The sequence below is a fragment of the Mauremys reevesii genome, linkage group 1, assembly GCF_016161935.1.
Source record: "Mauremys reevesii isolate NIE-2019 linkage group 1, ASM1616193v1, whole genome shotgun sequence".
NCBI lineage: Eukaryota > Metazoa > Chordata > Testudines > Geoemydidae > Mauremys > Mauremys reevesii.
Window position 1 is genome coordinate 341,198,764 of NC_052623.1, and position 26,914 is coordinate 341,225,677.

The window sequence follows — 26,914 nt, forward strand, 5'->3', positions numbered from 1 at the left end:
GCAAGGAAAAACCTAAACGTTTCATAAAAAGCAGAGCATGATTAACTATGAGTTTATATTAAAACATTACCATATATTACTTGACCCAATCATTTTATATATGGCACCCAGCTATATGCAGTTTAGATCTTTGCCTCAGTTCAGTTATTGAGTCATGTTATTTTAAACACAGAAAAATACTTGCCCTCTTTGAAGATATTTCCATAGAAATAATAGGAACTGGCACCTGAAAAAAAAAGAGATTGGTCCTTTGCTTTATATGGAAATCAAAAGAAATGCCTTGTTTATGATGAGTGTACATTTAACAGGAAGAGTATTAGTATTTACTCAAGGTATGTGGCTCTCCTTTCTATACCATGTGAAGTATCCTCATTTTCTCTAGATCACTTTGTCAGAATGAAGGAAATGAAGGAAATTGAAAACTATTATTTTTATAAAAAGTGATTTTTTAAAACCACGTATTTTTAATTCAGGGAATAATATCAAACCCAATGAGAACATGGCAGTTCCTATGCTGACCATAATGTCAGGTCCTGGTTTCACTGATTCCTTTTGCCCCACGTCAATATGACAAGCAGAGTGTTCTTTATAGATGGCAGGCTGACAATAGATAAGATTAAATTTTCCGACATTGCATCTCGTGGCATTGTCCCCTTTGTCTTTTTCTCAGACTTCCTGTGACACTGGCAGAACAGAGTTCTCATGGACTACACTTAGAACTAGTCCCACTTACTGGTCTGAGCCCTGTAGTCTTAGGACTGTAGTGACTCTGTGGATAGGATTTCATTATATCTAGTTTGCTACCCACCAAAAAACTGTGATTTTTATTCAGGAAATATTCGTATTGAGTGCAACAGGAAATTTTTCTAAGCGGGGACTCAAGATTTGGCCCATAGCATACACTGAATCTCTCTTTCTGGGACCTGTTTTTTAGCTGGACCTTCACTGAATCTCCAGTAACCTGGGTGCAATGTTACGCTTGCAATTTAACCCATTTAGATGCCTAACTGACTATTTTGGGGGGAGGGAATAAAATCAAGTATTTAGTCTTCTACCTATAAATTAGCCTAAAATCTTACAGGCTCTGTTTGAAAATAAGACAGTCTCATAAGCAAATTAGGGAAATGGGGTCTAGATTAAACTGCACAACTGGTTGGAAAACCAGGCTCAAATAGTTTGCTGTCAAGCTGGGAGGACTTATCTACTGGGGTCCCCACAGAGATCTGGCCTGGGTCCAGAACTATTCAACATTTTCATGAATAGTTTGGATAGTGGAGTGGGGAGTATGCTCATAAAATTTTGGATGGCACCAAACTGGGAGGGGTTGCAAGCACTTTGGAGGGCTGGATTAGAATTCTAAATGACCTTTGCAATTTGGAGTTGATGAAATTCAATAAAGACAAGTTCAAGGTACTAGACTTAGGAAGGAAAAATCAAAAGAACAAATACAAAATAAGTAATAACTGTCTAGGCAGTAGAACTGCAGAAAAAGATCTGAGAGTTATAGCGGATCACAAATTGAATATGAGCCAACAATGTGATGCAGCTGCTGAAAAGGCTAATATAATTCTGCGGTGTATTAACAGACGTATCATATGTAAGACCCAGGAGGTAATTGCCCTCTCTACTTTGCTTTGGTGATGCCTCAGCTGGAGTACTGAGTCCAGTTTCAGGCATCACATTTTAAGAAAGATGTGGACAAATAGGAGAATCCAGAGAAGACCAACAAAAATGATAAGTGGTTTAGAAAACCTGATATCTGAGGAAAGATTTAAAAAAAAATGAGTATGTTTAATCCTGAGAAAAGAAGACTGAAGACTGAAGGGGGATCTGATAACTATCTTCAAATATGTTAAGGGCTGTTATAAAGAACCCTTAATCAATTGTTCTCCATGTCCACTGAAGATAGGACAAGAATCAATTGGCTTAATCTGCAGCAAGGGAGATTTAGGTTAGATGTTAGGAAAAACTCTCTAACTATAAGGGCAGTTAGGTGCTGGAATAGGTACCAAGGGAGGCTGTGGTCATCTAGCCCAACCCCCTGCTCAAAGGTAATATTTGGAGATATACCAATCTCCTAGAACAGGAAGGGACCTTGAAAGGTCATTGAGTCCAGCCCCCTGCCTTCACTAGCAGGACCAATTTTTGCCCCAGATCTCTAAGTGGCCTCCTCAGGGATTAAACTCACAACCCTGGGCTTAGCAGGCCAATGCTCAAACCACTGAGCTATCCCTCCCCCCTCAAAGCAGGACCAAACCCAACTAAATCACCCCAGCCAGGGCTTTGTCAAGCCTGACCTTAAAAACCTCTAAGGAAGGAGATTCCACCACCTCCCTAGGTAACCCATTCCAGTTCTTCACCACCCTACTAGTGAAAAAGTTTTTCCTAATGTCCAACCTAAACCTCCCCCTCTGCAACTTGAGACCATTACTCCTTGTTCTGTCATCTTCTACCACTGAGAACAGTCTAGATCCATCCTCTTTGGAACCCCCTTTCAGGTAGTTGAAAGCAGCTATCAAATCCCCCCTCATTCTTCTCTTCTGCAGGCTAAACAATCTCAGTTCCCTCAAGATGACTTCTTGAGAACATTGCAGCTCTACATTTCTGTGATTTAAACCATAGAGTGAAATTCCTGACTTGTTTCAGCTCTTTCAACTAAACTTCTGTTATAATGAAAATTTCCTATGAAAAAACTAGAGTCTCATCAGAGAGTTTCACTGCACGGAGATATTGTATTTTCACTCATATTGATACACTGTAGGCATTTTAATTTAGATTTGTGACAGTTGGATATATGTTTCTTACACAGGGCATCGTACCTTGAATACGTGCATCTCTTCAAGAATCACTTCTTCCATTGATTCTGTGTCCTGGTTGTAAATTGTAATGACTTTCAACACAATCCCATTATCTGGAAGCAAATAGAAAACACCCTAGAAGTCATAACTTGAGTAATATTAATTTGCCAGTTGACAAAGATCAAAATAACTTCTTTAAACTGATATTGAATAAAAACCAACAAACTTGCAAATGTATTGCATATGATTAGTTCTTTTATTATCCACTTTGGTTTTGCATCTTGAACACAAAAATACATGTGACATCAAAACAGGAAATGGAGGCCTAAATCTTCAAAGGTATTCAGGTGCCTAACTCCCACTGACTACAGTGGGAGTTAGGTGCCTAAATATCTTTGAGGATCTGGGCCTGAGATCTTTAAGGGTTAAGTCACTTGATCAAGGCCACCCAGCAAGTAAGAGCAGAGTCAGGAACACAGTTGAGGTTGCTCTGTCTCTCAGTTCCGTGGTCAATCCACTAGACAATACTGCCTGTCACTGCAGCTGTGTTACAATAAATTAACACAATGGAACAACTGTTGATCTCCCTCTGCTTCATTTTCGTCTTGCTGCCTGTGATTAAAGATCCCTTATTTTCCCGAGGCTGCGAGTTTATCATCATCAGCGGCAATTGCTGCTTCCTGTCTCCTGTTACTCTCACTCATCTCTGATTTACAGGAGAACAAAATTAACCAGAAAGGCACTGGGGAAAAGAATTCAGGGAGAGACAAAAGAGATGTACATAAAAAGGAGCCATTCAAGTAGATTCCAACACCTCTCCTCAAAGAAAAAATGGATTAAAGAGGTCCCTTTTTTGAGGGAACAGTTAAAAGGAATTACTGTCCGGAGCTCAGATTTTCATAACTAAGTCCCTCTGTGAATCCTGCTGACAAGTATGTTGTGGAACATTATCCCTGAAGTTTAGACTTCCTCTTGGGATTGTTTAGTCTGCAGAAGAGAAGAATGAGGGGGGATTTGATAGCTGCTTTCAACTACCTGAAAGGGGGTTCCAAAGAGGATGGATCTAGACTGTTCTCAGTGGTAGAAGATGACAGAACAAGGAGTAATGGTCTCAAGTTGCAGAGGGGGAGGTTTAGGTTGGACATTAGGAAAAACTTTTTCACTAGTAGGGTGGTGAAGAACTGGAATGGGTTACCTAGGGAGGTAGTGGAATCTCCTTCCTTAGAGGTTTTTAAGGTCAGGCTTGACAAAGCCCTGGCTGGGATGATTTAGTTGGGTTTGGTCCTGCTTTGAGCAGGGGGTTGGACTAGATGACCTCCTGAGGTCCCTTCCAACCCTGAGATTCTATGATTCTATGATTCTTTGATAAGCCATTCAAACTACTCCATTCGTAGTTAGACTTCATGAACACTACAGGTATTGGATCCAGATAGAGAATGATAGACCCTTTCCTGCAAAATAATACCAAGGGCACACCTGAATTATTGCCAGAGTAAAGACTGCATGATTGGGCTCAAAGTTGCTGAACCCAAGATTGCTAGGCTGGAAATTCTTGTCGCCTAAGAACAAATTATAAAGAGAAGAATAAGCTGCAGTTAGGTCCCAGTCCTGCAGAGCACGTAAGCATATCCTTAACTATGGTGAGTGGCTCTGCTGGCTACATCTTTGCTTTTGCTTGATCAGGGACCTATTTGCTTTTCTGAGCATGCAAGTTTTACTATATATACACAAGTGTAAAGCATAAAATATACAGTCAACATTATGAAATCCAGCACAGACGCATACATGACAAGGAACATGGCATGTGATTAATTTCACCACATATTGGAATCAAAATTTTAAAGTTTAGAAAACTGTATTAATTTAAAGCACGCCCTGCTATTCTACAAGTACACTTCTTTTGTATCCTTTGAACAGTGAAACGTGGTTAAATTTTGTGAGTTAAAAGATAGCTTGCACTAAATGCTTTTTTGGGGGGGCAAACTGGCCATTAGTGCCTGTGTCAACTAATCCCTGTTGCTATGATAAAATTTAGAGGTATGAGTCTTTAAATCATTTCCAGACAAGTTTGATATTGCAAAGATTCAAGTCTATTTCCAGGCCTTATTTACATTTTCTTATGTTCCGAAGAACAGTTAGGCATTAAAGGATGTTACTGTTCTGTGGGCCTACCCAGACTTCGAAATATGAAAGCTTGTGACATATTTGACCTTTTTCAAAGTTGTTTTATGGGTGCTAAAAAAAAGGTATTTTAAGAAATCAAAATGTATTAGGAATGTCTCCAACTTTTGGCAGCTTATTTTTGAATTGCAGGATGGGGCAACCCCTTCTTCCAATGTCAAGTTCCTGGTTCTGCCTCACAGCGTAGGTCTAAAACTGGACTGTTTCTGTTTAACACCAGCCACCAGACTTGTGGTCCCCAGTAATAAAGCCAGCAGCTTGCACTGACTTTTTTGAACATCACACCACTTATTTTAATTTCTCCTGAATCTGGGTCTCAGGCGTGGCACTGAACTGTGATTAGTGGGAGCTGCACTTTTGAAAATTCAGGGTCCTTTGCAGGAGCTGTATTTTAGGCTCCCATTCTTAAAAATCTAGGCCCCAGTTTTTAATCCTTCTTTTCCAGCCCTTTTTATTTTTATTTCTGCCACTGGTCTGCTCAATGACCTTGGATAAACTGCTGCCTCAGATTCTCCAGTGGTGAAAGGGGGGCTTGTAATCTCTCCTTGCATTTGGTGCTCTGCTGATAAAATGTGCTATGGAAATGTCGAGTATGATTATTTATTAGGATTGTGGTTTCACCTTGATGCCTATCAAACAGAAAGAGCTTAATCTTGGACAGGTGTCATAGATTTGTTGAAACTGGGAGGAAAAAAGATAAGATGCCATCTTTTTTATTTACCTGTGCCAATAAACAAGACGTCGTATTGTCCATCTTCAGCTTCCACTCTATCCACCGCTATTTGTTTTAGGTTGTACTTGCCATCGGTTTTCACAAGTATTGGCCTTTTATGGACAGGTTTAATGGGCTGATACATCAGTGGATGGCTCCTTGCAAAATGGACAGCTTCGTCAGGATAGTCTTTGGTGGTACCATACAGACCGCCATTGACTTTGCTGGCACACTGCAAAAACATTTGATAGATTGGTTATACGCATGGATTTTTTTTAATGCTGGCATAGATGATATATGGTATAGGCCTCATTCTCAAGGATGCTGACTCTCCACAGGTCCCAGGAGAAGAGACGGCATGGACGTTTCAGGGATTAGGGAATAAAGGGGGCATGAAAGAAGATGGAACTGCTGGAGGGCAAAGTCTGAGCAGTAGAGCAGTGGGTGACTAGCAAATGAGAAGTAATCAGGGGCAAAGATCTGCAAGTGGGCTGAGTCTTTGCTCAAACAGAATTCTCGCTGAAGTCAATAGGAGTTTATTTAGTTCTTATTCAGGAAAAGGCATTCTGGTTTGTTCCCAACTGTACACAGAGGACCAGATTCTGCTTTTAATTACAATGGGGCTTGAATTTGACCACAGTATGTATGTATGTATCTATGTGTGTGTACACACATATAGCACACACATGTACATATATACACACACATAGGTGTGTGTATATATAAATATGTGTGCATGCACACATACACTCACATAAAGGGAGTTTTCCAACCAGTGTTAAGGCCTCTCACAACGTATTACAGAAATACATTAGCTCCAGGTCTCTAATACAATAGAGCTGATCAGGTTTTTTTCAGACATAGGATATGTCTACACAGCAAAAGCTGGGCACAGGCTAGCCTACTTGGGTGAGCTTGATTCCAGCTAACAAGGGTAACAACAGCAGAAACAATGCAGCACAGGCTTCAGACTCTGCAGGCTAGTGAGCCAAATATATACCCAGGATCCATGCTGGGCTTCTACTGACTGTGCTGAGTTGTCTTCAATGCAGTTGTTACCGAGTTAGCTGGATTCAAACCAGCTCGGGTGGGCTAGCCTATGCTCAGGCATACCCAGAGAGCTTTACTTCATTGGAAAAGTGGCTTTTTTTTGGTAAAAAGATTTTCTGATGAAAAATTTACATTGTCAAAATTTTTAGTTTTTCCACAAAAAGTGTAGTGCCTCTTTTCCCCTCATTTTTTAAGTGAAAATATTATCAGAATGGCTCTTGGCTTTTTTTCATTAATCATAAGACAGGAGGGAGAAAGAAGTTTCCTACCTAGTACCGCCAGCCATGTAAAATGAGCAAAACAGCAACATTTGGTATCAATCTATAGTTTATTTTACTTTGATTGCAGAATATACCATAATAGGAAATTAAGCACATTTTAAAATGAATCCCACTACACCAGCAGTAATTCTTGATCTCAAGATGCTTAGTGGCATTGCATTTAATTCTCATTTCTACCTCATAATGACAGCATTATATATCACAGGTTAGCCTGAAATGCCAACATTTGCCTTGATCAGTCTACCATTTTGCAAAGCAAATACACGGTGAGTCAGTGATTGGAGAGAATTTACTGATTGGGTTAAATTTACTTATAGGGCTAAATGGTGGCATTATCCATAAAAGTTAATTTTTAAATATTATGTAAAGAATAGGATAATGTCCCCATAGATTCTTCATTTCAAATTTGCCTCATGATCTCTAATTGAAAGCGTTTATGAGCAAGCTGGAAATATTTCAGTAACATTCACTTCCTCCCAATCTCCGCATGACAGTGTGGTTTTCAGAAGCATTTTGAGCAAAGCCACAGTAGCAGGCTCTCCCTATTTAAATTGGATTTTCAATCAATAAAATGAAATAAAATCCTCTTAATGTTTACTGGAAATGGTCATTTTAAACTTGCAGCCAACTATAATTGACAATAACAAGCTCCTGCACTTGTCAAAGGGGGAGATGTTTGTTTCCACTTTTGGGGGTTGGCTCCATGAATGCTCAGTGTTGACTTTGAAGTAATTGTCTAATCAGCCTAAGGATGGAGTTTCACCAGCTGTTTGTAATAAAGGGAAAAGGTTTGGGGTTTTCAGAGAAGCTGAACCTCCGCTTTCCCTGGACTGCACAGCATATCGAGTAGCACAGCCAAGTTCCATTGCAAAGTTCCCACTCAAGAGAGATTTAATAAAAACCATCCTTTGCAGGCTTTTATTTTTGAATTAAAAGCAATAAGGCACTCTAGAAAGGAATTGGTAGATGCAGCTGTCTCTAAAGTTTCCCTTCAACACCATTTCTGAGGAAGCTGGTGTTGTTTTCAGAAGCACCACAGTAAAAATACAATAGATGTGACAACGGAGTAGTAGCCTGATTAGACACATGACCAAAGTAATACTTCCATCAGACACAGACTATAGAGTCTGCCAGAACCAATCTAGTTCTACCAAATACGTGAGCTCTGGGTTTGTGTGATTTAAAACTGCTCTTCTCCCCCAATTTATAGACTCCACCTAGTCTCATCCAACAGCCAACATCAATAGAAGTTGATTCACAGAGGTGAGCAAGGTTTGTCGCTTTCTTTTGTCACTGTTGCTCTCAGAATTAACTAAACATGGAGAAGGCACCGGGATCAATGCAACCAACATCCTTCCAAGAAGTGGCACCACCAACATGCCACTCCTGAGAGTCTGCTCCCCAGCTCAAACTCAGAGAGCCGGTGCCTGGTCCATGCAAAGATCCCTTTGTGCTACTGGAGCAGCACTAAATGACCCTAACGCTGCCCTAAATCTCAGTCAAGAATGGCTGAATCTTCAGCTAGCATAAAGCGAGCATAGCCAGCTGATCCAGCATAGGAAGGCAACGCGATTCAGTGAACTGGGACTCAGGGTTCAGGCTCTGCCACTCACATGCTGGGTGACCTTGACCTCTCTGTCCCTCTCTTTCTGCTCCCACCCTTTGTCTATCTTCTCTATTTAAATTGTTAGCTCTTAAGGTCCAGGGACTGACCCTTACTCTCTGTTTGCATAGTTTCTAACACAATGGAGCGACTCAGAGTCCCTGGGAAGATAGTGTCATTGATAGAAGAGTTCTAATGGAATTGAAATCTGTGCCTGAGTCAATGACAGAAACATGGCATTGTTTCCTATCTCTATGGGAGTTCAGCAAGACTGCACCATGTCACCATTGTTCAACATCAATATTGATTGGTTGATGGATAAGCTTGAGGAGGCAGCCATTTGTGGCAGTCACCTGAAGATCATTCTATTTTGAGATCTCGAATACACCAATGACATTGTCTTGTTCTCTCAGTTTGGTGAATTGCTGCAGCTGATGTCCAATCTGGTAGAGCAAAAAGCACCACACATTGGTCAAAACAGATAAAACAGTCTCTGGCATCCTCCAGCTCTAGATTATAGCCAGCTCAGTATTAACTGGTACAGATGGGATACTGAACAGCTGGAAACTGTCAAATACATGGGCAGAATCACAGACAGGGTTGGAGGATGCTCAAAAGATGTGGACATACATAGAACAGCAGCTGCTGCCTTGTTTCAGGGCCTTCAGCTTGCTTTGTTTGCTGAGAAGCTGAGGATATATGGAACCACAGTTATACCAACTTTATTGTATGGCAATAAAACATGCGCACCGAGGAAGGCTGAAGAACCCCAGACTGATATTTTTGATTCCCATCATCTTCGTCAGCTGCTCCATATCAAGCGGTAAGAGAAGATTAGAAATGAGGATATTCAAAGTCAAACCCTTCCATCAGCATTGATTTGGTTTGGATGACTTTCTTAATGTAGACATATTATTAGAATGGAAGACCAACAAATTCCGAAGCATGCATACCAAGGAATGCTGCTACATGTCCAACAATCACATGGGTGCCAAAAGCTTGGTGGTGCGATAAGATTGCCAGGGATGGACATAAACTGAATATACAGCTAGACTACCGTAAGCACCTTGCCAGAGACTGATCCAGGTGGCACTGAATCTGCAAATTGGCAATGTCCCTTTGGTGATGATAATGACAGCACAATGGGGCCCTGATCTTGGTTGGGGCCCCTCGGTGCTAGGAAGAATAGGGGCATGATATGGGTGTCAAGTTGGAATGGCACACAGCTCCTTCGCCTGTCTCCCCATCAACTAGGCTGAATTTGGTTCCCGGTAGCTGAGGATTTAGCACAGTATTTTGTCCTTCTTAGCAGAAAGTTCCATTTAATGGCTCAGTGCTAGTGACTTGCTCAGAAAAAAAGAAAACTCAGACATTCGGATTTGTTTGAAAAGATATCCTAACAGAAATGTAGAGACTAATGTGGAAATTCTCGTTCAGTTTTACTCAGTCCTTGCTCTGGGATATGAGAGTTTTGCTCCATGAAAAAGGAATGAATATGGACTTGCAGAATAGTTGAGAAGAATCTAATCTTTGTAAAATAATCAACCATTCTGCAATCTGTTTATGGTGCATCCTCACTTCCTCTTACTTTGTCAGATACAATAATTGGCATAGCGGTCTCATGGAAAGTATTAAATTGGGAGATGATTACTTCAGTTTCCTTCCACCACCTGGCTGAAAATTAGGCATTTTACTTGCCAGTCTTTTTATCCTGACTCATCATCAATAGCTGAAGTTTGTCCCCATGTCAACAAAGGAACAAAAAGCCCTGTAACATCAAGATGGTCAAGATGGTATAAATCTCATTTACAGTGTTCAAATCCCAGATAATCTCTTTAGGGGAACATATTCTGCTGTACTTTGGCTTGTGACTCCTACCCCAAAAGAAGCTGCAGAAGCCAACGGTCATTTTTCAATGAGACCGGATGGTGAATTTGAGATTATACTGTAGGGAACGAAGCTGCATTGGTATGGACTAGATAATCTAATCGGCCTGTCTACCTCTCATTTCTGTGATTTAATGATAAATGGATTGCACACAGTTTATTTTTGCATATGATTGCTTTTAGTATAAAGCTTAATACTGATTCAGATAGCAAAGCAAAAGCAATACCATAAGTAATGAACCAGCAAACTGTTTACTCCACCGGTAAACTCAGGAGAACAAACCCTTAGCCAATTAGAAGATAAAAGGGTGACATTTCAAAGCAGCATGTGTGTTTTAGCTAAACACGTTACATATGTAAATGGGCCTCACTCAGCCAAAAATCTGCATGAGGCTGACATTTTACAGGAAAGGCTTGTTGAGCCTAACAAAATTGCAGCTGGTAATAATACCTTGTATAGCTAATTAGTTACACAAGACAACTGTGGGGAAGGAGCCATATGGGGAGAGGAAAGAATCTGGGGTCTAATTCTGCTCTCATTCACACCAGCTTTACATGGTTCAATTCCATTGACTTCAACATAGTTACTCTTGATTTACATCAGAGGAAGTGCGAGGAGAATCAGGCCTTCTTGACCCTGGGCCCGCTCCTGTGAGGTGCTGACAAACTCTTGGGAGGTACTGTGTACCCTTGGCTACCATTGAAATCCATGGAATGCGAATGTGCTGAGAACCTTTTTAAAAGCTCCGAAGCCCACCACCAAAAATAGTGGTGTTTAGATTCCATGGTGATGGGAGCCTTAGAGACATCGAAAATGAGAGACAGACAGACAGAGGGCGCCTGAGAAAGGGATGCTGGTTCCCCTCCTTCTATGCAAGGAATGTGTAAGTAATCCCTGTCAGAAAGCTGGCAATACACCAAATAAAAACTTATATGCCACGCACAAACTACTGTGCAGATACCAGCTCCTGTATGCTGGCAAATTATGCCATGGGAAAAAGGCCAGCTCTATTGTATTTGCAGAGTATGCTCCAGGATTTCCTTTTCACTTAGTGTGCATTGGGACTAAGATCCATTTCTGGGAAAAGTCATAACAAAGTCAAGAAAGAAACACATTTATATTCTTCTTGCTGCTCTGTTCTTTGCAAATTTGTAAAAAAAATCTTTATTTCCTTTCACCATGTTTGTAAAATTGGCAAATTGTTGGAATTGTTTGGCAAATGGAATGGAAAGCAGGATGCTCGGAAGAAGGGATAGAAAGTGGGAACTGGTTCAGATCAAATCTATCCATCCATCTGTAGGGTCCTGGCACTATGGTACATAGCCATACATATTAAGGCCAGAAGGGACCATTATGCTAGTCTGGTTTGACCTTCTGCATAACAGAAGCTCTGGGATTTCACCCCAGTAATCTCTGCATCAAAAATAAATTCTGGTTGAGCTACAGCATATCTTTTGGAAAGACACCCAATCCTGATTTAAAAACTTAAATTGATGGAGAATCCACCACATCCCTAGGTAAATAGTTCCAATGATTAAATACCCTTACTGTTAAAAATCTGCACCTTATTTCTAGTCTGAGCATTGACTTATATTATTGGAATCAAGAACTATTTGATCCTTTGAGCAAAACCTGCATCAAATTGAATGAGAACTTTGAAGTAAGGTTCAAAACAGTGGATTAACTTTTCTTGATTTAACATTTTATATAGCCTAGATAATTCTGCTATAAAGTGGGTGCACAACTGGTTGGAAAACTATACTCAGAGTAGTTATCAGTGGTTCACAGTCAAGATGGAAGGCTGTACCGAGTGGGGTCACTCAGGGATCTGACCAGCCTCTGCTTCTATTAAATATCTTCATAAATTATTTGGAAAATGGCATAGAGAGTATGCTTATAAAGTTTGCAGATGGTACCAAGGAGGGATTGCAAGTGGTTTGGAAAACAAGATTAGAATTCAAAATGATCTTGACGAAGTGGAGAAATTTAATTCCTCCTGAATTAAATAGGAGGAAATTCAATAAGGACAAATGCAAAGTACACTTAGGAAGGAATAATCAATTGTACAAATAAAAAATCGGAAATGACTGCCTAGGAAGGAGTATTGCAGAAAAGGATTTGAGGGTTATAGTGGATCACAAACTATATATGAGTAAACAATGTAAAACTGTTGCAAAAAAAGCAGACATAATTCTGGGATGTATTAGTAGGTCAGTTTTAAGCAAGAAACAAGAATTAATTATTTCATTCTACTCAGCACTGATAAGGCCTCAGCTGGAGTACTGTGTCCAGTTCTGAGCATCACACTTCAGGAAAGATGTGGACAAATTAGAGAGTCCAGAGAAGAGCAACAAAAATGATTAAAGGTCTAGAAAATATGACCTGTGAGGAAAGATTGAAACAATTGGATTTGTTTAATCTGGAGAAGTGAAAACTGAGGGGGACATGATATTAATGGGCTTAAATTGCAACAAAAGAGATTTAGGTTCAACATTGGGAAACATTTCTTAATTGTTAGGGTAGTTAAGCACTGGAACAAATTACTTGGGAGGCTGAGGAATATCCATCATTGGAGGTTTTTAAGAACAGGTTAGACAAACACCTCTCAGGGACTGTCTAGATAATATTGAGTCCTGCCTCAGTACAGGGGACTGGACTAGATGACCTATCAAGGTCCCTTTCAGTCCTGCTTTGAGCAGGGTGTTGGACTAGATGACTTCTTGAGGTCCCTTCCAACCCTGATATTCTATGATTCAGTCCTACATTTCTATACTTTTTTTGTGCTAACATTTTCCTATTCCACTACATATCCTGGTCCTGGCGGGAACCAGTAAAGAGGTAGTGAAATACCTTGAGAACGCCTGGTTTTATGCTATTTCCAAACTAATAAAACAGAAAACATTGGAGATATTGCAAAAAAGTCAATTACCACTTCCATTTATTTTTTGCCCCAAAACCGCCAAAATATGTAATAGTTGTAGACAGAGTCACGAGGTGATAACTAGGGTCTAATCCAAAGCCCTCTGAGTCCCTCGGGATCTAACTCTCATTGTTTTACTTTGAGTAAAATATATTGTTGATTGTCTTAATAATGTATTGCTAGAGTCATTACATCCATTTTCAATAGCATCATATTGATATCAAATACTCATTATCACAATTCTGGGCATTATGATATTTGTCCATCATGACCTGTTTATTTTATTTGCTTGCCAACTTGAATTAGACTGACATCACAATAGAAAATAGGTTTTCTCTTGGACCTACCGAACCAGGCCTGGGGTAAGGTACTTTTCCTTCATACAGAGACCAATGGTATTCAGGTCCTTCTTTATGAGCATAAGGTCCATTGAAGGCTGCTCGGATGCTAGCTATATGATAGACACATATAGCATATCCTCTAAAAATATTGCTGTAAAATAAAAATCAAAGATGTTAAAGCAAAGATTGTAACTGTAGTGTACAGTTTAGTGGTTGAATTAATGATACTAATAGAACTTATTACATAATACCCTGTGAATGCATTAATAATGAGTACTCATGAAATCTAGATTTAGCAAGATATTTTAAAAATATGTCTAAGTTTAAATGTGATTGGTCCCATTGAGTTTAATGGGACAGATTACCTTATCTCAGGTACTAACATGGCCTCCATCATTACCATAGTATCTTGATGCTTCACAATTTTTAATGTATTTAGTCTCCCAACACCTCTTTGAGGTAGAGAAGTGCTATTATCTCTATTTTACAGATGCAAAATTAAGTCATAGAGATAAGTGACTTGCTCAAAGTCACACAAGAAGTCCATGGAAGAACAGGGAACTGAACCTCAGTTTCCCACCTTCTAGACTAGTGCCTCTAAACTCTAGACCCTCCTTCTACTCATAGACTTTCTCTATTCATTTGTATAACTTCTTGCTGAATCAGGATAAATGGGAATGATACACCGCCACATAAAGTCAGAGTCCTTCTATTGACTTCAGTGGACAAAAGATTAGGCTGGGGTCGGCAAACTTTGGCATGCGGCCAATCAGGATAATCTGCTGGCAGGCTACGAGAAATTTTGCTTATGTTGACTATCCGCAGGTATGGCCCCCCGCAGCTCCCAGTGGCTGGGTACAAACCACGGCCACTGGGAGCTGCAGGGGACTATGCCTGAGGACGGTCAATGTAAACAAAATGTCTCATGGCCCCCCAGTGGATTATCCTGACGAGCCGAAGGTTTCTGACCTCTGGATTAGGCTCTAAGTGAAGCGGAATTAAATTGATCAGTTATACGATGTGTATCAGCTATATGATATCACACAACTGACGTCTTCCTTAATTATAGACTGGTCAAATATGCCTCCATTACTGTCGTATTTCCTAGCTGGTTACCTTGTAGTGTTAAAGAGTCCAAATATCACTGGATTTTTGTTATCCCGAGTTTGTAGCAAAAACACATCCTCTGTAAAAATGAAAATACAATGTTATTTATAGCTCACCTACTTTTCCCAGTCCCAAAGGACATAGAGTTGACTGCTTGTTAACAGTGTAAAGTTATTTCTCAATACACACGACTTAATTTCACACAGCTTTTAAAAACATGATATAAATAAATACAAGTGTAATGGAAGATAGCCTACTCTGTAAATCCATTTTATATATTATAATATATATTGAAACATAAGGAACATATGTATAGAAATATATGGAATATATATATTTGTTGTAATTCAAAGATTAGTAGTCACTTCCTGTTAATGATACATGTCCTATATTGAGGGTAAAAAGGGTTTAGCAGGGAAGTTCACATTCTGTACAGTGTGGTGTAACTTTATTTCTGTCCAAGATGTTTACCTAATTCATCGAAATGTGTATCGATTCCATTCATTCCTGGTACAGAGCAGATCAGTCTGGTTTTGAGGAAAGTGCTCCATTTATTCACCAACATTCGCTGTCCTCCCATATCATTCTGTGTGGAGAGAGAAACAAATAATAAATGTAATTTAGAGGAATACTCTCTGTTGACTTGCGCTTTCATCATGCCTTTCAATGTCTGACGCATACCATTTCAAACCACATTTCTATTATTCCACTTGTTATTATTGTTTTGGGGCCAGTCTCTAGTAAAACTGTAGAGATTTATTCAATTTCTCATTAAAAGCTGTGGGTTTGTAAGAATTTTTAATTAAATACTAGGGCTGCAATTAGTTTTACCTGTCCAGCTGTTGTAAACCCTTCACATTTATTTCTACAGTCTGTTAACTCAATAGCCCAAACATTTTAGCTGACCGTATATTTTTATATGAACTGAGTGCAGCGCTGGATCAACAGACTTGGAGACAGAAGTCTATGGAACAGGTACAGACAGGGCTAATTCACTGCAACCTTCCACACAGTGTCCTGCAAATATGTCCCAAGACCTATATCAGGGAGCCCCCAGAAATTTCTCATCAATCCCAGTCGAACTATCCTCACTGCGGCTGCTGGCCTCAGTGCCTCACGTGCCAGACACTCAGCCCCCATCTTCCAACCTGGCCTGCCCAGGTGCAGTGTCATTTCTCAACCTTGAGAGGGGACATGGGCTTCTGGATGCCAAGCATTGGTGATGTTGAGAATCTGGATTTCAGTCTGATACCATCCCTATTTAGGATGTTTCATATACTTGACTCTCTTTTAACTAGGGTCTGCATAAGAAATTTTAACAAGCCGTTTGCTGGAAGCTAAGTGTAACATCCTGTGTCTCCTGCTAAGAAAGTAGTTTTGCATGTTGTTCCATTTGTACATGTCTGTACATCCATCAGTCTTCCTTTAGATATGAAGAATGAATGTGGCTGCCTTCAAAGGCAGACTAAACACTGGGAAATCTGCAGTCTATTCCTGGCTCTGCTACTGACTTGCTGTGTGACCTTGGCAAATCATTTCACCTATTTTCCTCATCTGTAAAATGGGGATTATGCTGCTTACTAGCTCACAGTGGTATTGCAAGGATTAATTAGTTCATATTTAAAAGGTGCTCGCCACATGTAAGACTGGATCTATTGCGATCTGGCTCATCTTTGGGTCTTGCGGGGGGATAGGTCAGTGGTTTGTGCATTGGCCTACTAAACCCAGGGTTGTGAGCTCAATCCATGAGGAGACCATCAGGGGCAAAAATCTGTCTGGGGATTGGTCCTGCTTTGAGCAGGGGGTTGGACTAGATGACCTCCCAAGGTCCCTTCTATGATTTTTGCTATTCATGCAAAGAGGCTAGAAACCAGCTGCAAACAAGCAGCAGAATATTCCAATCCAAGGAGAGCTCCTTGTTGGTATCCACAGGGAGCCCTGTGAATACTGTTCCTCCAATCCCTGATGTAGGGGGCACATTGGGGCCAGGAAGGTATGTGCTGGGCGCATGTGGCTGAGCTCCCATATCCTCCCATGTATGTAGGGACCATAAAGCATTGTGTTACTTAGAATGGCCTGGCAGCAGCTGTAAGTGGCTTTGGGGCTGGAGCCAATACCTCACACAGTCAGTTATTCATCCTCCACCCCTTGTTCCAAGGAGAGCTCTGATGCAGGTTAGAATCTGGCTGGGGAAATGCTGTTTGAGCATTGAGTGCTACGTATCATTATTATTATCAAACTGTCACTTAACTGCGAAAGAACCTGAGATGGGCTTAAACCACAAAACTTGGATCCATGTCTGGATGTTGAACATCCTCACTAAAGAGTTCAATAGTGTTTGGATGTGGAGGTTCAGCTTCCAGCCCAAATGTGGGTTAGGATTTTGAATTTCCCAAAATTTGAAGGATGGTTAGATGCGGGATTTTTGTTCAGATTCATCTGACGCCTTTCCCCTCCACCCCCAATACTAACTGATGGTACATTTGGAGGTGGGAGAATGTATGAAAAAGTGAGCACACAGTAAGTTTTTCTAATAGAGGATCAGGACAAAATAATCTCACCGCACACACTCGTCCAACTCTGGCATAAATGGCATGAGCGCCTGTTTCTGCTTCTAACGCTTTTTCAGTAAAGAAGAAATAGACTTTGTTATCATCCCGGTCTTCATTGTCGGGAATCATGTATGAGCCAACAAACTTTGGTTCTTTAAAAAAGAAGGAAAAAAAAAGGAGTTGGCTCAAGTTTATTAAAACATCATAAATATTTTAAAAATCAATTAACCATTTTAATAGAGAACAGGAAAATGTGATGAAGGAAGCAGAGATTTTCCAGGGAAAGATCTACCATTTTGGGTGAGGAAATAGAGTAGAAACCTATTTTATTTGGGTGGGTATCTACTGAACATGTGGAAAACATTAGCTTCCAAAATATTTTTATAGCTCCAATTCGCATATCAATATGCTTTTGTATATGTTCAAGGAAAAGATCTTTCCCGCCCTGTTCTCTGGGGCTTTTACATTTTAACTTAAATTAGGCTGAAACTTGGCACTGAGTTTATGTAGCAATCTCTGGCCACATACAAAACAAGCCCAGGAATACCAACTTTGGCTTCAGACAAAGTGCCGTTTACCATTGAGATAAAGGACCAGCTCTGTTCAGCTAGAAGGAGCTGGGTGCACCTTTGTTAGGAAACGGTAACTACGCGGAACTTTTCTGGTTTGGGTTTTCATTACTAAACTGAAATTTGGGTTTACCCTGGGCAGAGTTCTGAGTGATTCCTTTTCATCCCAAGTCATTCTGGGAAAGCATTTACAGCTTTCTTCAAAAGCAGGAACCGCATTCATTCCATTGACATGACCACTTAAGAAGCTTAGGACCTGACATGATATCATTATAGGATGCTTTTTTTATGTAAACATTTCATACACTTCTGCTCTGATATTGGAGCCATATGTTGCTGTCATTGAGGACTAAGCTGGGGATTTTATGCTGGTTGATTAAAATATAAATATATAAATATATAAATATATATTTTAAAATATTGCCCCTTTTCATAATCACAGTGTAAAAATCGAGGAAATTAAAAAACAAAACTGTAACCATACCACCATGATACCTAATTTTAAACAATCAGAGAACATCTCTTAGAGATAAGATCAATTTTGCCTATGTATTGAGTATCTTTTTAATTATCAAACTTTTAAATTATCTTTAACGTCATTTATATCAGGGGTTCTCAAACTGGGGATTGGGACCTCTCAAGGGGTAACATGGCTGTTACATGGGGGGTCATAAGCTGTCAGCCTCCACCCCAAACCCCACTTTGGCTCCAGCATTTATAATGGTGTTAAATATATAAAAATGTGTTTTTAATTTATAAGGGAGGATCACACTCAGAGGCTTGCTATATGAAAGGGGTCACCAGTAAAAAAGTTTGAAAACCACTGATTTATATAGTTCTTGCCATTGTAGTATTCAAGTCCGCGATTCAGCAAACTACTCAAGCATGTATTTAGTCTCATAGGAGTCAAGAGATTGAAACACTTGCTCAAAGTTAAGTACATATTCAAGTGGTTTGGTGAAATGAGGCCTTGTATCTAGGTTGAAATCCCAACTCACTAAGTCAATGGCAAAACTCCCATTGATTTCAGTGGGACCAGGATTTCACCTAGCATCTGAAAAAATCACCACTTTTGAGATGCCTCCAATCTACAACCACATTTTAGAGACAATGAGCCAAATTCACTTGCACTGGCACAAATAGATACAAACTGCACTTCCTTGCACCAGCCTTCCTCTTTGTTCCCTAGGTCTGAGGCCCACTGGAAAAACCTCTGTCCTCTCTCGGGCTTAAGGTGGAGGCTCCTTAGCTGCTGCACTGAATCAGCACATCTACTGTGTTGGTGCATCATCTGAGTGTTGGTGCACTCTTTCAACCCCTTGGGAGAACCTTGTGCAGAAAGGAGCCCTCTCTAAAATTCTGTGCTGAATCCAGGGTGAATCTGGCTCATGACATTGTAGTTTTCATTTCTGATAAACAACAGATCTCCAAAGAAGATTTCCCTAACTTTATAAAGAGGAGGGGCCCTGTATCTTTCACTTCCTGTACCTTTCAATAAACGCTCATCATCAGGTTCAGTTCGAATATGTGGCATACGACCCATAGTACGTAAGACAGCAGCATCTCTCCCCCAGTAGTCATTGTAGAGCCCAGCAAACAGCTCACCCCCTGCAGACCAGACATATTAGTAAACAAGTTAGGGCAATACTATACTTACTAGGTACTCTGGAAGTGGTGATGAAAAAAAAACACGATAGATACAACTTGTATCTACAACTTTAGCCAAGAGATTGAGTCAGCCACTGAGTATGTGAGGTTGTGTATGAACTGAGAACATTAGGAAAAAAGCCAACCCATGGGAATGTTTAACGGATGCTGGCCTGTGGCACAATTTTACCCCAAAGCCCATAATTTTAAGACATAGGAAAGTTGTAGTTAATACTTTGGACAAGACTGTGGTGTTAGAAGCCTGCTGGAAGCCAGCCTAGCTTTTGGAAGGTAGCGAGGAATTCTGTTTTCTCCAACATAGTGCAGGCTTCTCTTTTGTGAGAAAAACATTTTGTTAAAAACTGAAAAAACTTCAGGATTAAAATACCTGATGGGTTTAAATTACAGGAGAAAAAGTTTCCATGCTGTCTGTGTCTATACTGAGAGTCTGATAAAGTATATTCATTAGTAAGATTAGCAAAACCAAAGGTTCCACCAGATTCACCCTTCCTCATGACACACAACTCTTAAGCTACAATAAATAAGGAAGAGAAATTGGGTAAACTATTTGGGGTAGGAACTGTGTTTTTGTTCTGTGTTTGTACAGCACCTAGCACAATGGGGTCCTGGTCTGTGACTGGAGCTCTGAGGTAGTATTGTAATACAAATGATAAATAAGAGAGAATAGCATGCTATAGAGGGTACTTTTTTATAAGGTGAAATTTCCTGTCTAAAACCAAATTGTGCTCCTCAAAAGGTACCTACACTTAACGGCTCTAGGATCTCATTCTTGTCTTATTGAAGTTGATGAAAAGAGTCTTATTGACTTCAGTCCTTTAGAAAAGAAGGATGTTCTTGCGATTATGACACTGGACTAGGAGCAGGAGATCTGCGTTTAATTCCTGATTCTACTACAGCCTTCCTGTGTGACCTTTGGCATTCACTTAATCTGCCTTAGCGCCCCATTTGTACAATGGAGATAGTAATGTTTCTTTCTCCCAGCCACTGTCTGTCTTGTCAATTTAGACCAGTGGTGGGCATCCCTGCAGCCCCCCGCTTGCCACAGCTCCCACTGGCTGGGAATGGCAAATTGCAGCCACTGGCAGCTGCAGGGGGCCATGCCTGCAGATGGTCTACATCAGCAAAATGTCGCGTGGCCCGCAATCAGATTACCGTGATGGGCTGCATGCGGCCTGCGGGCCGCAGGTTTCCCACCACTGATTTAGACTGAAAGGTCTTCACAGCAGGGTCTGTCTTACTCTGTGTTGTATAGTGCTTAGAAGAATGGGACTCTCATTTCAGATGCAGCCGCTAGGCATTACATAATACACAGATAATATATAATTACAATAATAAATTATTAATAATAACTCTGATTCTGTGAGATACTGTGACTTCACTGGGAGCTGAGGCTTCAGTATCAGAGACTAATAAAATGCTTTACCTTATTGTAATCCTATTTCTTGTTCATGGTTATTTATACCAACTATATTTCCAAGGAAAATGGCATTAATCTTTTCATTTGCATGCAGAATGTTATTTTAGAACAGTGCTACCCAATGGAAAGACTGAGGTGGGGGAGTCCAGTGGTAGGATATTTTCTGAAAGACAGCTGTGAACAGAAATGTGGCCAGATTTTTCAGAAGTGCCCAGCGTGGTGAGTGCTGATCACTTTTGAAAATCTGTCCATAAGAGACTTAATGAGAACAGCTAGGTTCTGCTCACTTTGAAAAATCCTGCCCTTCTCTAGGTTCCTAATTGGAAGCTGAGCTGTTTTGAAAACTTTGCCCCTTATGTTTTTAGCCAATAGATTTCTACTTAATAACTACTGGTATATTAAAATGTAGCACATTGTCTTTTTCTAAAAGAAAACATATGCAAACATAAACTTGATTTCAAAGTTTTATAAGAGGACAATATCCCCCTCCTAATAAATAAATAATAGTCATTGTCGACATAAGAGAGTCAAGTTCTTTCCGTGTGTTTTCTTGGGCAAATGTAAATCAATGAGGGATCTGCAGATGTGTTCACATGTCTGGCAGACATGGCCACATGTTTTTTGCCACAGCCTGCTTTCTTCACTCATGCTTCTCTTTGGCTTTTTCTGTTCAGCTGTTCTCACTGGCTTTAACTTCAGACCAACAGGTCTGCCACAATCCTGATCTACTACCAGCAGCAGCAGCTTCCCATGTGTTCGGGTTGGCGTGGCCAGTTTTTAGGTGGACTTTGAGAGTGTTCTTCTATTGTTTTCATTGGCCTCCTAGCATATGTACTTCCATTTTCAACTTTCCATAAAATATGGCTTTGGGGAGTCACATATCATCCATATGTACGAGGTGACCAGTCCAGTGAAGTTGCAAGGATTAGGGATTCAACACTAGTCAGGCAGCACTGGACCAGACATCAGTGTTTGATAACCTGTCCAACCACTTGCTGTTACAGATGAGACAGAGACAGCACATATGAAAATCCTCAAGTTACATCAAGTGCCTGTTTTAGGGTGTTTTAATAATATACCACTTATGAATCTGAGATTATATTAGCATTTGGTTAGGTTTCATTAAAAACTAACTTGTTATGACCACTAGATGGCAGACTTACATTATAAAATAAAACAGCTGCCACAAACTATACAAACAGACAGAAGTAAATTATTTCCAGTTCCAAGCTAATCTGTGTGGAGATTTCAGTAACACCATTTCTTGCTCCCTAATCAAAATAAACGTACTGATCAATAACATTTGCTAGTGATTATGGACTTTAATGAAAGCACAAATTTTGCTTGCACATCCCCCATAGGTGGGGATTTTGTTTCTGTTAAGAGTTATATGAGAACTTAATGGTACCATAAGTCGAAATAATGATTCTGAAAAGTTTACAGCAGCCTGGCAGCTGGGGCTGGTTCAGAGACCACAGCTGATTCAGAACTGAGGGAAGTTTTCCCCTAGGCTTCTCTTCATCAAGAATGGGTATTACCTTATAACATAAACTGAGTCACCACCATGTAACATATCAGCAAGTGAAATTAAAAAAACCCAACAACCCAGCACCCCAGTGGTGCTAAAACAATAGAGCTTGCCAGTGTCTGAATAATATTCAAAACATTCTTTGCAACATGTTAATGAACTACACAACCCATATATCGCCCTTTCAAAAATTCCATCTGACAAATCACAGGCTGCTTCATAGCAGTAAAACTGTGGAAATTTATAATTCAAAACATGATGCTTCTCTGCTTTGAACAAGTTGATTAGCAGTACAGTTAAAACATGGAAAATACCATCAGCTGGAAGATGGATGCAAATAAGCATTTGCTGTAAAACTTCTTTTTACCATTGTAATATTTGTATTGCAATAGCACCTAGAAGCGCCATGGACCAAACCCCCATTATAGTAGGTGCTAGACATACACAGAAATGATATACAGTCTCTGGCCTAAAAAGCTAACAATCTAATTATGACAGTAGCTATCAGTGGAAGTACAAGGAAATAATGAGATTATGCTATGGTCAGCATGACAGGCAGTGGTCTCAGCATAAGAACTTTAACTTGATGCTGCAAACTTTTACCTTTTCGGTATTCGGGGATTTTCTGTTTTCTCTCTTGTCCCACAATAGACTTTGGATCAAGCCTTTAAAATCATATTATGGCACCAAAATAAATGGCCAGGTTTTCGTATGTACAAAGCACCCTCAGAAAAAAGATTTCTGTACTGACCTGAGGACTCCCAGTTTGAAAATTCTCACAAATTTCTACTTTTTTATCCCCCTGTTGTGAAGATAATGCTATCACAGTGCATATTAATGGTGTGCTCTCCTATCTCTATCTCAGAGTTTTATATGGCCACCCAACTCCATTGTATGTGAGCACCTTCCATGTAAAATCAATAGCAAACTCTCTACTGGACTCAGAATCATAGATTCCAAAGCCAGAAGGGATCAGTGTCATAATCTAGCCTGACCTTTTGTTTAAAACAGGCCATAGAACTTCCCCAAAATAATTCCCAGATCACATATTTTAGAAAAATATCCAATCTTGATTTAAAAACTGCCAGTGATGAAAAATCCACCACTACCTTTGGTAAATTATTCCAATAGCTAATTACCCTCACTGTTAAAGATTTACTTCCTATTTCCCATCTGAATTTTTCTAGTTTCAACTTCAGACACTGAATCACGTTATACCTTTCTCTGCTAGCCTGAAGAGCCCACTATGAAATATTTGTTCTTCATGCAGCTACTTATAGACTGTGATCAAGTCACCCCTTAACCTTCACTTTGTTATGCTAAATACACTGAGCTCCTAGATTCTATCCCTGTAACACATGGGGCTCTTCTCTGAGTCCTCTCCAATTTATCAACATCCTTCTTGAATTGTGGACACCAGAACTGGACACAGCAGTGATCGCACCAGTGCCAAATATGGAGGTAAAATAATCTCTCTAGTCCTACTCAAGATTCCCCATTTATGTATCCTAAAATCACATTAGCTCTTTTGGCCACAGCGTTGCACTGGGAGCTCATGTTCAGCTGATTATCCATCATGAACCCCACATCTTTTTTCAGTCACTGCTTCCCAGGATGGAGTCCCCCATCCTGCAAGTATGGGCTACATTCTTTGTTCCCACATGTATCCATTTACATTTAGCTGTATTAAAACACTTCTTGTTTTCTTGCACCCAGCTTACCAACTGATCCAGATCTCTCAGTACCAGTGACTTGTCCTCTTCATTACTTACCATTCCCCCAATTTTTATGTCATCTGCAAACTTTATCAGTGACGATTTTATTTTTTCTTCTAGGTCATAGATATAAATGTTAAATAGCATAATTCCAAGAACCAATCCCTGCGGTCTCCCACTAGAAACACATCTGCTTGATGATGATTCTCCATTTACAATTACATTTGGTCAGCTTTTAATCGATTTAATTTTCCCATGTTAATTTTATATAGTTCTAGTTATTTAATCAAAACGTGCAGTACCAAGTCAAACTATTCAGTGTCTGTCACTTTTCCTTTTTCCAGGTAAAATCTCTGCTTGGGGTAGGATTTGTGTTTTGAGGGGGGGGGTATTAATTAAAGAACTGTTAACACTGCCTGCCTTCCAGACAAAAAAATGGATCCAAGCCTGAAGCCTTTACTTAGCTGAAGTCAATTTGGCAGATTTTGCTCGATAGGTTAGAGCATTCCTCCCACATCCCATTAAGTTCAAAGAAAGGTGACCATCAAAGTTTAAGTGAGAGCACAAAAGACAATTCCACGTTTCTCTTTTCTAGAAAAAAAGAATTCAAGAATATGAAATGCAAACTGCCCCTCCAAAAACAACAAAAAAATCCCACAAAACAAAGCTTACCCAAATGCAACTTTAAGGTTATACAGAATGAATCACAAATGTCTGAAAATGCTGATAAATTTGCAGAGTTAATAATCCCTACTGTCATTTTGCACTTATAATAAGAAGAAGTTTCCATTCTTATTTTTCAGTTAAGAATGTAGATTAATATATTCCCTGTTCATGTTACAGGATTTATATAACTGAAAAAATACAGGACATGCAGGATGGTTGTTCCTTCTGTATCCTTAACTTAAAAGTTTCTTATGGTTTTCTGATTTTGCTCTCCTCCTTCCTTACTAACAACATTCAGCTCTTTTAGGACCTGATGCAAAGGCCACTGAAGTCAATGGCAGATTTTGCATTGTCTTTGGATAAGCCTATACAGAGTTTTTCTTCTGTAGATCTCAAAGCGTTTTACAAAGGAAGGTAAGTATCATCAGGCATCCCATTTCAAACTGGAGGACAAAGAGTTACTTGCTCGTAGTTGCCACTAAATCAGGGCAGAACCCGAAATAGAACTTCAGACTCCCAGGTTAGTGCCCCGTCCACTGTCTTTCTGTAAATTTTCACAAACATAGTGTTTTGTAAGCACAGTGACTATATAAAGTAGGGAACAGATTAAACAAATAAATCTCTTCTCTCTTTTTTCCTGACTATTTGCTTGTCTAATAGCTCAAACTAGTCACATGCGGCTCTTCAGAAGTTAATATGTGGCTCCTTGTATAGGCACCGACTCCGGGGCTGGAGCTGCAGGCGCCAACTATCCAGTGTGCCAGGGGGTGCTCACTGCTTAACCCCCAGATCTGTCACAGGCCCTGCACCCAGTCCACCCCTTCCTGCCCAGGGCTGCCCAGAGGATTCAGGGGGCCTGGGGCAAAGCAATTAAGGGGGCCCCTTCCATAAAAAAAAGTTGCAATACTATAGAATACTGTATTCTCATGGGGGCCCCTGCAGGGCCCGGGGCAAATTGCCCCACTTGCCCCCCCCCGGCAGCCCTGTTCCTGCCCCCTCCTCTGCCATGCCCTCACTCCCCCTCTCCCCACCCCCGAGCCTCCTGCATGCCATGAAACAGCTGATCAGGAGGTGCGGGGAAGGAGGGGGAGGCGCTGGGAGCTGGGGTGGGAGGGAAGCTGATGGGGAGGCTGCTGATGTATTACTGTGGCTCTTTGGCAATGTACATTGGTAAATTCTGGCTCCATCTCAGGCTCACCTTGGCCACCCTTGGCTCAAACTATTGATTCCATAGCAAGAAGCTTCATCAGAAAAATCAGGGAAAAGCAATAGGAGCTAGGATTAGTGGACTGTGATAGCTGACTTCACAAGGAAAACATTTCAAAATATGTTAACACTGATGCAACTCACAGATTCATAGATTATAATGCCAGAAGAACCACTGTGATCATCTAGTCCAGGGATTGGCAACCTTTGGCACGCTTAGCGGTGGCCAGCACATCCCTTGGCCCACGCCGCTTCCCGCAGCCCTCACTGTCCTGGAACGGCAAATCGTGGCCAGTGGGAGCAGCGATCAGCCATACCTGTGGACACTGCAGGTAAACAAACCATCCCGGCCCACAAGCAGATTTCCCTGACGGGCTGTGTTCCAAAGGCTGCCGATCCCTGATCTAGGCTGACCTCCCGTATAACACTTCCCTGGACCCCCTGAATTAATTACTATTTGATCCTGGTATTATTAATTACCAGGCAGCACAGGGAAAGAGGGGGAGGGATAGCTCAGTGGTTCAAGCATTGGCCTGCTAAACCCAGGGTTCTGAGCTCAACCCTTGAGGGGGTGACCCAGGGATCTGGGGCAAAATCAGTAATTGGTCCTGCTAGTGAAGGCAGGGGAATGGAATCAATGACTTTTCAGGGTCCCTTCCAGTTCTATGCAATAGGTATATCTTCATATTAAAACAACTAGGGAATATGTTTTA

General features: G+C 40.5%; 1 protein-coding gene across 1 annotated transcript in view; it reads right to left on the minus strand.

Annotated features, from left to right (window-relative positions):
* Positions 1–26,914, minus strand: part of SEMA3E (semaphorin 3E) — a 222,870-nt gene that overhangs the window by 15,539 nt on the left and 180,417 nt on the right. Inside the window, exons 6-13 of the mRNA XM_039484125.1 lie at positions 19,490–19,609; positions 17,442–17,584; positions 15,352–15,466; positions 14,890–14,959; positions 13,780–13,924; positions 5,701–5,923; positions 2,820–2,911; positions 185–226 (exon numbers count right to left, since the gene is read on the minus strand). Coding sequence (XP_039340059.1) covers positions 185–226; positions 2,820–2,911; positions 5,701–5,923; positions 13,780–13,924; positions 14,890–14,959; positions 15,352–15,466; positions 17,442–17,584; positions 19,490–19,609 — 950 coding nt within the window. The remainder of the gene's footprint in view (positions 1–184; positions 227–2,819; positions 2,912–5,700; positions 5,924–13,779; positions 13,925–14,889; positions 14,960–15,351; positions 15,467–17,441; positions 17,585–19,489; positions 19,610–26,914) is intronic.